Genomic DNA, 12875 nt, shown 5'->3' with positions numbered 1-12875 from the left:
AGTTAAAAGTCATCAGAAGCCAGTTCAGTCATGGTGGCACATTCCTGCAACCATGGCATTCAGGAAGGAGGTAGGAGGCTCTGGAGTTGAGGCCAGCATAAGATTCTGTCTCAAAAGAAAATAAGAACAAAAGACACACACACACACACAAAGAGAGAGAGAGAGACAGAGAGAGACAGAGAGACAGGGATAGAAAAACTAACAATATTGAAGCAGAGATGCTCCTGAGGGTCGGGAGAGCTGGCTCAGTAGTTAAGAGCATTTACCGCTCTCCCAGAGGACCCAAGTTATGTTCCCAGCACCCATGTGGGGTGGCTCATGACACCCTGTAACTTCAGCTCCAAGATTATCTGATGCTCTTGGCCTCTGTGGGAACCCACACATACACATACATAAAACCAAAAGTAAATCTTTGTGGGGAAGAAAGTAAAAGCTGTTTACAAGAGAGAGGGAGCAATGGAGCCAAGTCTTGGACAGCCTGGGCGGCAGCACAGTGATTAATAGGAGAGTCAAATTCATTTCACTTCTCAAACAGGTGGGAAGGACATGCTGCAGGCACCACTGTTCCTGAGCGCTGAGAAAATGAAGTGCTCTCTCTCTCTCTCTCTCTCTCTCTCTCTCTCTCTCTCTCTCTCTCTCTCTCATACACACACACACACACATACACACACACACACTCCACTGTGAGAGGTTGTTTATTTTCCTATGAATAAATGAGTAAAAAAGCATTAAGTTGTTGCTCTTCCCTGGGGCTTGAGAGGAGGTGAGTTGAAAATCAACTGGAGTAAATAGAAAAACGGGCACTCCGATTTAGCAAAGATATAGCTTACTCCAACTCATTTGATTCCTAGATGAACAAATATTTAGTTATTTACATGAGTTGTATAGTTCAAAGATCAAGGGCTATTTTATCTGATAACTCTTAAGGAAAAACACTAAAGGATAGGGAAACTTCTTTAAAATCAGAACCCTGAAACGGAGCCTCCTTAAGATGACCCAGACATAGCGGATTTACAGCCTTCACGTGGAGGTAAGATGGGAACACAGGGCGTGGCTCCTAGACAGAGAAAGGGCTAGACCACCAGCCAAGAATTAGCTGGAGGGCATAGTTCTTAGGGACATCTTCAGTGCTGCTGCTTTGAAGGGTGTGTGGCTAGAGTCCTGGAATTCACCAGAAAGCTGTGGCTGACAACAACTTGCTGGGTTTTCTCATCTGCCCATTGGTTCTATACATTTTACATTCCAGAGGTGTATGATAACAGAAACCACTAGTTACCAAATCACCATCTGCAAAATAGCCATGTTTTCTACAGTGCTGGGCCGGGCCTGCGTGTTGTCCTCAGCCATGGTACATACAACAGAAAAGATTTCTCCCGAGCAATTCTTTGATAGACTTGAGGTTTATCTCAGTGGTTTGGTGTGGTGGTTATGATTCTAGAGTCTGTCTATGGTCATGTTGCACATTAACCAACATGATTAATATAGCGGGGGCCCGTTTTCCGTGTTAATAAAATTAGGATAATAGAACATAACCTGCAGTGATTAATCTGCAAGGGTTAGAATCTGGTGTGGAATTACTGCAAACACAACTTGTCTTTAGGTCTCTAAGAAGGGCTCTGAGAAGTTTCAGATAACAATCATTAGGAGGTAATCATGAGTAGCTAAATTTGTAAAGTGCTTGCCTAGCATGCGACGTTATCCTTGGCTATCTAGTAAGATGAGGGTCACCTTAGGATACTTGAGACTATCTTACACACACACACACACACACACACACACATACACACACACACAGAGGCTTGGGTATATTTCAGTGGTAGGCCATTTCCTTAGCATGTGCAACACCCTGGGCTCAATCCCCAGCACTGTTTTAACATAAAGCCAGATGCAGTGGTGAATGCCTGTAACACCAACACTTGGGAAGTGGAAGCAGAAGGATCAGAAGTTGAGGCTGTCTTTGATCGATAGGAATGGAGTTTGAGGCCATCCTGTGCTACATAAGATTCTAATATCTACAGTTACATAGATCTATCACTATATATTTGTGATAATTAATCTTGGCTGTCAACTTGACATAAGGAATCTGCTTAATCTCAAGCAGCTGGGCATGCCTGGGATGGATTTTCTCCACAGGATCATTTGAGGTGGGAAGACCAAGCCCAAAACCCCAAAACTGAGCCACACCTTCTGGTGGCAGTCCATGAAAAAGGATATGGAAGAAAGAAGCTCTTTCTTTCTTTCTTTCTTTCTTTCTTTCTTTCTTTCTTTCTTTCTTTCTTTCTTTCTTTCTTTCTTTCTTTCTTCTCTCTCTCTCTTTCTTTTTTTTTCAAGGTCTGATCATTTATTTGTTACCCTTATAGATTTATTTTTGACTGGACTCAGACTTAGAAGTAGAAGCTCTCAGTGAGGACAGCCTTTGTCTCTTGGCAATCTGTTCCTGACACTTTTCTTTGGCTTCCTTCATTCTCTTAGCCAAAAGTTTAGCATATTCTGCAGCCTCCTCCTTGTTTTTCTTTGTTCGTTGCTTCTTCAGAACAATACACCAGCGTTTGTGTTGTAGGACACTTGGAGTCACAAGACGCTGAATCTTGGGTGCCTTGGTCCTGGGCTTCTTACCTTCTTTGTTTAAAGGCTTTCTGACAACCTAATGGGGGGCATCATCTTCTTTAGAAAGATTTAAAAGCTTTCGGATTCTGCTAGCTCTTTTAGGTCCCGACCAACGAGGCACAGTAGTATCTGTCAGTCCAATAATATCCTTCTCTCTCTCTCTCTCTCTCTCTCTCTCTCTCTTTCTCTCTCTCTCCCTCTCTCTCTTTTTTACAATAACCAAGTTGAGAACACTCAGACTTGCATCCTCACACAGACTTGTACTTCCTCTCTCCAGTGCTCCTTGGTCTATAACAAGAATGCCCCTTACTCAACAGCAGGCACACCCTGCCATGGGTCAGGACACCTTGTTTCATGGGAAAACCTTGTTTGTCATTGCCGCTACTTATTCGGACCACATAACCCTTCTACTCTTCACCTAGGGCATCTGTGGCCATGCGCTTCTCATAGAACGTCCAAAGCTTGTGTTCATCATCCACTTCGATGAGTTTTTGGGAGCTGGTGGCAGGGAAGGAGATATTCAGCTTCATCTTCGCACAGCTGACCATCTGGGAGGCACCACGAAAAAGAGACCTAACTTCCGCTTAACTCAGGTCACATAGCACTCTCAAGTCTTGCGAGACTCAGCTTTTTCTTTTTGTTTGCTTGCCCTCACTCTACTTGATGAGTTCATATCTCCTGCTGTGGAGGCATTGCTGTACTACTTTTAGAACCTGTCTTCAGGATTTCAATGGAGATTGAAGGCCAGCAATTCCCTTGGAGTCCTCCAGGACTCCCGAACCAGAGTGGGGCCCCTGAAACATTCATCCTCATGGGCTTATGGGTACTGGATTCTTAACCTCTCAGGAGATAGCCATTGTTGGACTAGCCAGATCGCAATCAATTCTGTTTCTTCAGAGAACTCTGACTCTGACTATGGAATATGTGTAGTTTTTCATTTTTTCTCTCCCCCCTTTTCATTTGAGACAGCGTTTCAGTATATAGTCTTGGCTAGCCTGACTGGCTTCAGATTACAAAGATATGCCTGCCTCTACCTCTGAAATGCTGGGATTAAAGGCATTTGCCACCACTCATAGACTATCTTTTCTTTCCTTAGTACTAGGAACAGAACCCAGGGTGTTTCACATGCTAAGGAAATGGCCTACCACTGAGAAGCACCCAAGCCTTTGTGTGTGTGTGTGTGTGTGTGTGTGAGAGAGAGAGAGAGAGAGAGAGAGAGAGAGAGAGAGAGAGAGAGTCTCAAGTGTCCCAAGGTGGCCCTCATCTCACTAGACAGCCAAGGATAACCTTGAACTCCCGACTCTTCCTCTACAAATTCTGAGGTTACAGGCACTCACCCTGTGCCTGGCTGTTTGTAGACGGATAACGATATGGATATGGCTAAGTGTGATAGTCCACACTTGAGAGCCGAGGCAGCAAGACCTCAAGTGTCAGGCAGTGTGTGCTGCTTTTTGAAACACAAACTTCCCCCTCCACACTGAATACACCAGTAATCATTTTATGCACATTTAGAGACAAGTAATATCAGAAGTACAAAGCTGAAAAAGTCGAAGTGCAGGAGTCTGCTCTGTTTAGGAAAAGCAACTGGAAGTTTTAAAGTGATTGACAGTGTTTGAGCCAGCAGGCAAGACACCTTAGATTTGGGGACTCAGCTCTGCTAATAAAGTAACTGGGCAATCTCCAGGTCTCTCAGGCTGAGGATTTCCACCTTGGATAGAACAGTCCCCGGTACCTGCTTGTGTTACCGGGCAGTGTTCATCACATCTTGAGACAGCAAGGTGTTCAGTTTCCCCTGAAAGACCTCGTAAGTTAATGGGGGAGGGGAGAAGAGGCTCACTCCTTGCCTCTGCTGTGCTGTGATAGACTTTAATAGTTTCCTCTTTCAAATAAAACAAGTCTCAAACTCATTCTTTTCCAGAGGAGACTGGACGGCTGTTATCTTGGTTTCCATACTGTTTTGCAAGCTCTGTAGTTTCTGAGTATACAGGGTACAAGGCTGTCGATGAGAGTTCCTAGGCAGATGTGAATTAGCAGTTAACTTTTTTTTTTTTTGCATGTTCATAAAAATCTCAGAAGGTAGGGGTCTGTTGTTTATTCATTCAGCCTCTTTTGAGTCATTCAGGTACAGGGTGTGTCTGTCAATTGAAACTGCACAGCGGAGGAAGTTTTGCGTTCACATCTGCTTAGGGTGGGTGGGAAGACAATGTGACCAGGGGACTTGGGTGGAACCTCTTTTTAACTGTAGGGCAAGGCTGCTACCTAAACAAACCTAACCAAGGCCTCTTCAACCTCAATCTTCTAAATATTATCTACAGAGAGAAAATGTGGGTGAGGTGTGACTCTGTAGATTTGGGGGTCTATTAGTTATCTCTCAAATAGAAAAGGGGAGCTCAGTTTTAGCCAGGCTGCAGTAGGTGCTGGCCTGTGAAAACCCAGGCAACCCCTTCCCCTGTGGAAATTCCTGAGCTGCCTGACTGTTAAATCTCTGAGGTCAGGGTTAGCAGCCCACCTCCTCAAAGGCCCCAGCTCTTCCCAGAATCTGGGACACACCGCCTGGCTTGGCACTCAGCTGAGCGAGGGGAACCCCCACCCAACACCAAGCCCGGCGCTGGCCCACTTCACGGTGCGCCCGGGGAAAGCCACTTTCTGCCCACCAGACCGCAAGTTTCAAGGCTTCGCTAGGATCAGAGTAAGAGAGGGGGAGGAGGAGGACAGAAGCATTTCGGTGCCTTCAGGCGGCCAGCCTCCGGTCTCCCTCGCAATCCCTTCCCAGGATCTCCTCTCCGCGGCGCGGCGGGCGACTCTCTTGGTCTAGGGTTGGGTTTCCCCTGACCGTGTGTAAGCGGCTCCTAGAGCATCGGGGCCGCTCGGATCCTCAGGGCTGTGGGACCGGGGACCAAAAAGGTCCTCCACGAGATGCAGGCTTGCCCTCTGCTAAGATTTTACCGAAGAAAAGTTTTTCAAGGGAGCCCCATCTCTAGTTTCTGAGTCCTCTCCAGCCTAGGAGACCGCGGGTAGAAGGCAAGAGACGTGATTTGTGAATTAGAATTTAGGGGCTACCAGGCTCCACCCCTTTTCTTCCCCCCCCCTCTCTGCTGGTTGGGGCGGAGGGGCTCCTATTCATTTCGTTTTATTTTAGTCACTCTGCCCCAGATCTTTCTTGAAGGCTGCTTCTCAGCTGCACGGACCCGGAGGGGCCCCCTGCCATTGGCAGAGGGCGGAGGAGTTAGAGGCATTAACCCCTCCCAGTCCCTTCCTAGAGGAGCCACCCAGCCTCGGCGGGGCGCTCAGAGACTTCGCTTTGCCACTGGTGCGGGCAGCGGCAGCCAAGGCTGGCCATTGGAGTGAACGGCTGCGGAGGGAGGGGACCCCAGCTCAGAGAACTTTGCGAGTGAGCTGGTCGCCGTCATTCAAGGACTGCAGCAAGATGCGGATCGCGCGGTATAGACCCAGAGCCCTGCAGACGCAGCTTCGTCCTGCTTGAGCGAGGTAGGGGGTTGTGAGCCTCTCAGTCTTCAGCGCTGACTGCGGGGGAACTCAGGTGCCAAGAACTAAGCTTTAAAACCGAACGAAACAAAGAAAAACTTTGAAAAAAAAAGAAAAGTTCATTACCAGGTTACTATGGAACCCATCTTGATGGGCTTCTTGGGGCACGGGGTTAATGAAGTTGAGAAATGGATCAGTCCCCAAATTTTAGAAACGACGGGGGTGGGTGGGTGCGGGGTCAGAGAAAAGCGGAGATGCCTATTTTTAGAAATGCTATAGACAAAATTATCAGGGATCACCGCAATGACTTCCCCTGCCCGAGAGTGGACTGTACGGTTAGGGTGGGGAAACCTGCAGTTTCGTGAACTTTTCTGTCATAATCAATGGTTATAGTTTTTTTTTTTTAAAAAAAAAAAAACTTCATTTTACAACATTGATCCATTACCTGGGCAGTCTTTAACTTCGTGCTGTGTCCTTTCTCTGGGGGAGTTCCTAGTTATGTGAGAGGGGGCAATGTCGAGGGTGTGGGCCGAGGACGGGGATTGATAACACTGACTAAAACTGCCCATGAAAATGCAGCAGTGTGTGTTTCTGGAAAGTTTCTAGCCTAAAGCCAGAAGAAAGTGGCATGCTCCGTTATTGCTAGCACGGTAACTACTCTGTGCATGCGTGCGTTGGCTGAAGTCGAAAGAGGCAATCGGTACAAGTAGAAACCTCTGGGATTTGCTGCAATCTCATAGGAGGGGCTCTAGATGAATATCTTTAAACTTAATAAGTTTACTTGTGTGTGTGTGTGTGGGGGAGACTTGGGTAGGGAGGAGGGAAGCAAAAAAAAAATTAAGAAGAAAGACTAGGCAGTTGCTTGGCGGAGGCGCCAAGCTTTCCTGTTTACTGCAAGGCCTGGCGGCCCACACCTCACTGCGCCCTCCGACCCGACCCTCAGCACACCTGCTCCGAGGGAGTTATTAATAGAGCCCAGAAAATGACTTACGTTGTCAAACGAACCTCCTGCAAATCTACTTTCTTGCATGGTAACTAGGAGGTGGGCTGATCTCTAAGAGCTGTGGTTGGTGTGTGTGTGTGTTTGTGTGTGTGTGTGTGTGGTGAAGGGTCAGGGGTGTACGTATCTACACTACACACAGAATTGGCAGCTGGGGCCTCCTGTGAGAAGAGGCCCCTGGGCTGGTGGTGAAGCAAGTGGCTGAGCTGGTGGCACTTAGAGAAATCTCAGGGTTGGAAGCCCGGCGGTGGCCATGCCAGGGGAACCGATGAGGGCTTGAAAACTAGAACGGGGCGCTGTTTCCCATTCCCATTTTGATGGCTTTAGTGAGCGAGAGAAGGTGATCCTCTAGTGAGAGTGTTCATTCTGGGTAATTTGTTTGCTTTCTCCCTCTCTTTCTAACTTCATCTCTCTCTGTCTCTAGTTTGTTTATTTTTGTTTTGTTACTAGACATGATAATTTGAGTTAAAAAAAAAAAAAGTCCTCCCTGTGTTCTGGCCAAGTTTTCTTAAAACAAACCAACAACCAAGTGGAGCAGCGCCTTGGCCAGAATGAATTATGCTAGTGTGCTGGGCCTTTTTCCTGATTCTCTTTTCTTTGTAACTCGTTTAAGGCTGCTGTTTCGGAGGCTCTCTCCAGCCACGGAAAAGAAACACAAAAAAACGTTGGATTGCTCACTGACCTGGCCCTGCGGTAACTGAAGGCCCGCTCAACCTCGCCCTCTAGCGTTTGTCTGGAGAAGTTCTACCCCGGGTTCTTGGGGACACACTGCGGCTATGGTGTCCACCAGCGTCCCGGTGGTTAAGGCCCTTCGTAGCTCAGTTTCCGACTATGGCAACTATGATATCATAGTCCGGCACTATAACTACACGGGCAAGTTGAACATCGGGTTGGAGAAGGACCACGGCATTAAACTGACTTCAGTGGTCTTCATTCTCATATGCTGCTTCATCATCCTAGAGAATATATTTGTCTTGCTAACTATCTGGAAAACCAAGAAGTTCCATCGGCCCATGTACTATTTCATCGGCAACCTGGCCCTGTCGGACCTGTTAGCAGGAGTGGCTTATGCAGCTAACCTGCTGTTATCTGGGGCCACCACCTACAAGCTCACCCCCGCCCAGTGGTTTCTGCGGGAAGGGAGTATGTTTGTGGCTCTGTCGGCCTCGGTGTTCAGCCTCCTTGCCATCGCCATAGAGCGCTACATCACCATGCTGAAGATGAAACTGCACAATGGGAGCAACAGCTCGCGCTCGTTTCTGTTGATCAGCGCCTGCTGGGTCATCTCCCTGATTCTGGGGGGCCTGCCCATCATGGGCTGGAACTGCATCAACTCGCTGTCCAGCTGCTCCACCGTGCTGCCCCTCTACCACAAGCACTATATTCTCTTCTGCACCACCGTTTTCACCCTGCTCCTGCTGTCCATCGTCATTCTCTACTGCAGGATCTACTCCTTGGTCAGGACTCGAAGCCGCCGCCTGACCTTCCGAAAGAACATTTCCAAGGCCAGCCGCAGTTCTGAGAAGTCGCTGGCCTTACTGAAGACCGTGATCATTGTCCTGAGTGTCTTCATTGCCTGCTGGGCCCCTCTCTTCATCCTACTGTTGCTGGATGTGGGCTGCAAGGCGAAGACCTGCAACATCCTGTACAAAGCAGAGTACTTCCTGGTGTTGGCTGTGCTGAACTCAGGTACCAATCCCATCATTTACACCCTGACTAACAAGGAGATGCGCAGGGCCTTCATCCGGATCGTATCCTGTTGCAAATGTCCCAACGGAGACTCCACCGGCAAATTCAAGCGGCCCATCATCCCAGGCATGGAATTCAGCCGCAGCAAATCAGACAACTCCTCCCACCCACAAAAGGACGATGGGGACAATCCAGAGACCATTATGTCTTCTGGAAACGTCAATTCTTCCTCTTAAAAATGGAAGCCGTTGATACTGGGGAACCATACTGACTTGGTCACTCACTACCCCAGAATTTAAAAAAAAAAAAAAAGTCTCTCATTCTCCACTGCTGCCAGGAAGGAGCTCCTGGGAGCTTGAGAGAGGGAGGGAAGGGAGAATGTGCGGCCTGGCGATGCCATGGTGTAGGGTAGGTCGTTCTTGTGAACAAAGCACTGGAAAGCGTGGAGATAAGGTCTGGCCTGCAGTGGGTTTCCTGCCCTCCCCGACCCCAGACCCTGGAGCTTTGATTTTGCACTGAGCCAAAGGTCTAGCATTGTCAAGCTCCTGAAGGGCGCATCTGACCCCTTCTCAAAGACTAAAGTCCCATGAGAAAGTATCCCTGGTGTTTTGAGATGTGATCTTTCACTGTTAACGGTAAAGTGGGGATGTGCCTGTTAGCTTGGTAGGGGGTGCACACCTCGCACTCTCCCTCCCCCTCCCCTCTCTCCTTCCTGCCCCTTCTCCATATTCTTTTACTTTATATCTTAACTGTCTGACGTTGTTTGTCAGTAGGGAGTTGTACAGGGCTCTTTCTTGATTGTCTGAAACTGGACGGCCATTCACAGGAAAGGCTGCTTGCTGAGGCCAAAGTTTCCATGTAAGGCGCGTTAAGTTGTTGGTTATTTGCTAGGGCAGGTTCAAAGTGAAAATGTGTTCCGTATTCCTCGTGCATTCCTTATTCCTTATTCCCATTACAACCACAGTGAACACGTGTTTGTAATGGGAATAACGAAGTCTATTTTATTTGAATGACATCCTCCCGGACCTGAGATGAAGCAGGAGAAAACCCACAGGATGAAGTGAAGTGTGGCAGTGACTTTTGCAAACCAAGAGTGATTTCTTCTTGTTCTCTAACAAATACGATGTCTTTGGCACTTTTATTGATTATTTCAGAGTGTTGTGTGAGCCATTTCAAACAATGGGGGGTTATTTCATTTAAAATACGATTTATGATTTTTTGAATGTATTTGTTTCTTTGAGGTCATCTTGTTGAGTTTCTTCCTAACCTGTGTTAACACCACTGAATGTGTAGTTCTTAAGAAAGTGCCACCCTCTTGTATCCGAAAAAGCATTACTTTAACTGACAGGGAGCATCAGGAGGTCTTCATTTCGGCTGTTAATAGATAGAGATGGTGAGGTGTAAATGTTGCAGAGAATAAAAATATATTACTGTCTCTTTAGCATGGTTTTCAGTGCAATTAAACCAAGAAATGTCTTTTTTTTAAAAAAATAGTATTTAATAGGTTTCTGACTTTTGTGGGTCATTTTGCACATAGCTTTATCAACTTTTAAACATTAATAAACTGATTTTTTTAAAGATTCTTTTGTGAAGAGAACTTTTTAGAAATCACTCACTGAGATGTCTGTCGATTATATGGTCCTTTGGAATTAGAGTTAAGAGTAAATTTGTGGTACTCTTTAAAAACTTTTGCCTTGATAAGCTATGGTATGGAAAAAAGTGGTTTGTTTTGAAACCACTTTAGCTTTTTCAGGAAGAGAAACTTCAATCAACTAGCATTAAAGACATGTAGAGAAAAACAGAAAACCTTCTAAAGACCACAGCAAATAAATGTAACTATTTGGAGGTTAAAAAAAAAAAAACTAAGTGTGAAAGTTTCACCTTAAAATATAACCTTCTAAAATACAATAGTGAATTCTTAAATCTTTTTCAAACCCAACTACAGAAGCATGCATTCTTGGCCTTTTTGCAAAGTGCTAGGGGAGATGAAACACGGTAAGCAGGGGATAATATTAAGTCGCTCAATGCTTTGTACCTTTTTGGTTTGTCTGCTCTTAAGTCAAGGTCTAGTGGGCTCCAGGCTTGCCTCATGCTCACTCTGAAGATGAATGTCAACTTTTAGTCCTTTTGCTTCTGCCTCTTCCTCAGTGCTGGGCCCAGGTTTATGCTGGGCTGGGGATTGAACCCAGGTCCTTACATATGCTAGGCAAGCACTCTACCAGCTGAGCTACCTATCCAGTCTCTAAGCCATCCCATGTTCAAGGACACCATCTTGGGTTCTTATAAGAACAATGTGGGGCTATGTAATATCAATTTAACAGAATATAGGGTGAGTGATCACCGTCCACACCCACCCCCGACACACACAAACATCTTAAATTTTTCTCCGTGTTCCTGGCCATTTAAATGTTTTTAGTAAAATGAAAGCAAATGTGAAATGGCAGCATACAACACAAAATTATTACAACAGTCGTCTCTTGGAGTTATTGTCATTTTTTTTTTTTTACTTCAGATTAAATGGGAGTACTTTGGTGTGTCTGGCTTTCCAACCTATTGTTACTTTTCAGAATTTTTGTTTGCAAGTGTCATTGAATATGTACAGGACAGGACACAGTTGGGACATGAAGATAAACCTCACCTACTAGAGTAGATGTCATTTCTGGGTGAGGCTGACTGTGGGAAACAGAGTGTGTTCACTAAGGAAACCTTAGGTCATAACCTCCAGCTTCCTGAAGGAAATGCCAAAAGTGCTCGGAAGACAAAGGGCTGGAAACAAAAGAGAATGTCTCTGTCCATCTGTCTGCCGCAGCGGAAGGGGTGACTTCATGTTCCACTCACTTCCTCGGGCTTTCGTTACAGACTCGGGCATAATGGAAAAGTGTGTCCATTTTGCTTCAGTGGATGATAAAGCTGTACTTTGGGACTTATCTCCAAGCACAGGGTGACTCACGCTATGAGAACAGATGGGAGCTCCTTGCTGACAGGAGGTCAACCTTCTTGTCCACCTCTGAGCACAGCATCCTGTGGACGTGCTTTCTTCCAGTGCCACCACACAGAGGACCTCATTTGGGGAAAGCTGTGCAGTTGCAGATGTGTGGGACCCCCAGCCCCAGTTTTAGTCAAGATGCAAAGACAGAGAGCAAGGAATCTGTGGTTGTATTTTACCATGTATAGCTGATTTTAATTGGGTATACGTTAAGGAGTGAGATGAGAAAAAACCCTGGTGATTGACTACACACACACATAAACACACACACAAATATATATATTATATATAATATATGTTATATATTGTATATAATTATATATATTAAAATATATGTTTACATAGCTCCATTGGTAGAGAGCTTGTCTAGCATGCAGAAGACTGTGAGTTCCATCCCCAATAACCCTTAAACCTCATGTGGGCATGGTAGTAATTCCAGGAAGGAGAAACAGGAAGGTGCTCAGTTAAATATTGATTGAAGCCATCCTAGAATATATGAGACCATCTCTTAAAAAAAATTTAGCCTTGTTCAAGAGAAATGTGAGGCATATTAAATGACTTAATGATTTTGTGTAAAAATGCAATTAGTTTTAAATACCAGGAAAGCTAGAAAATGGCATAGGATTTGACCCCCATTATTCAGTATTACTAACATCCCAGAACATTATCTGAGGCCTGCTGAGCGGGCCTAGAAGCTAAAGGTGCTTACCGCACAAACCCAGTGGCTTGGGCTTGGTCCTCAGAAGCCCTTTAATGCTAAGAACTGGAGCAGGGAGTGGTGGTTCATGCTTGTAATCCCAGTAAATAAGAGAGTGAAGCAGGAGAATAAAGAATTTGAGACCAGCTTTGGCCAAGTGAGAAATCAGAGGCCAAACTGGGCTATATGAGACTCTGTCTTAAAAAATCAAAACAGCTACTACCAAATCTTGCAATATTACCAGGAACTTAGAAGCTTAAGTGTAAGCTTTGAATTCATGTGTCTGTGCTCTTTCCATACTTGATTCTCCTGAGAAAGATTGACACTTCATCTGTGATGTCCAGAATCCCTATTTCCCCCCAACGTAAATAGTCTGCTTATAGAGATCATCATGATAGTCCTTTGGCCAG

The 12875-nt window shown here is 45.8% G+C and overlaps 1 protein-coding gene and 1 pseudogene across 2 annotated transcripts; one reads left to right on the top strand and one right to left on the bottom strand.

Annotated features, from left to right (window-relative positions):
- Positions 1-2362: 2362 nt before the first annotated feature.
- On the bottom strand, positions 2363-3137 carry LOC130889776 (40S ribosomal protein S6-like; annotated as a pseudogene).
- A 2619-nt stretch (positions 3138-5756) lies between these two features.
- S1pr1 (sphingosine-1-phosphate receptor 1) lies at positions 5757-10362 on the top strand. Of its 2 annotated transcripts, none has more exons than XM_057794209.1 (2): positions 5757-6096; positions 7707-10362. In XM_057794209.1, exon 2 carries the CDS (start codon positions 7870-7872, stop codon positions 9016-9018), a length of 1149 nt encoding a protein of 382 aa, XP_057650192.1. In that variant the 5' UTR covers positions 5757-6096; positions 7707-7869; the 3' UTR covers positions 9019-10362. The 2 variants fall into 2 exon arrangements, with proteins under 2 accessions (XP_057650192.1, XP_057650193.1); XM_057794210.1 differs by lacking the exon at positions 5757-6096 and adding an exon at positions 7006-7124.
- Positions 10363-12875: the final 2513 nt, after the last annotated feature.

Source organism: Chionomys nivalis, chromosome 18, assembly GCF_950005125.1.
Source record: "Chionomys nivalis chromosome 18, mChiNiv1.1, whole genome shotgun sequence".
Taxonomy (NCBI): domain Eukaryota; kingdom Metazoa; phylum Chordata; class Mammalia; order Rodentia; family Cricetidae; genus Chionomys; species Chionomys nivalis.
The sequence above is the reverse complement of the archived record's forward strand: the minus strand, read 5'-3'. Positions and strand labels throughout refer to the sequence as shown.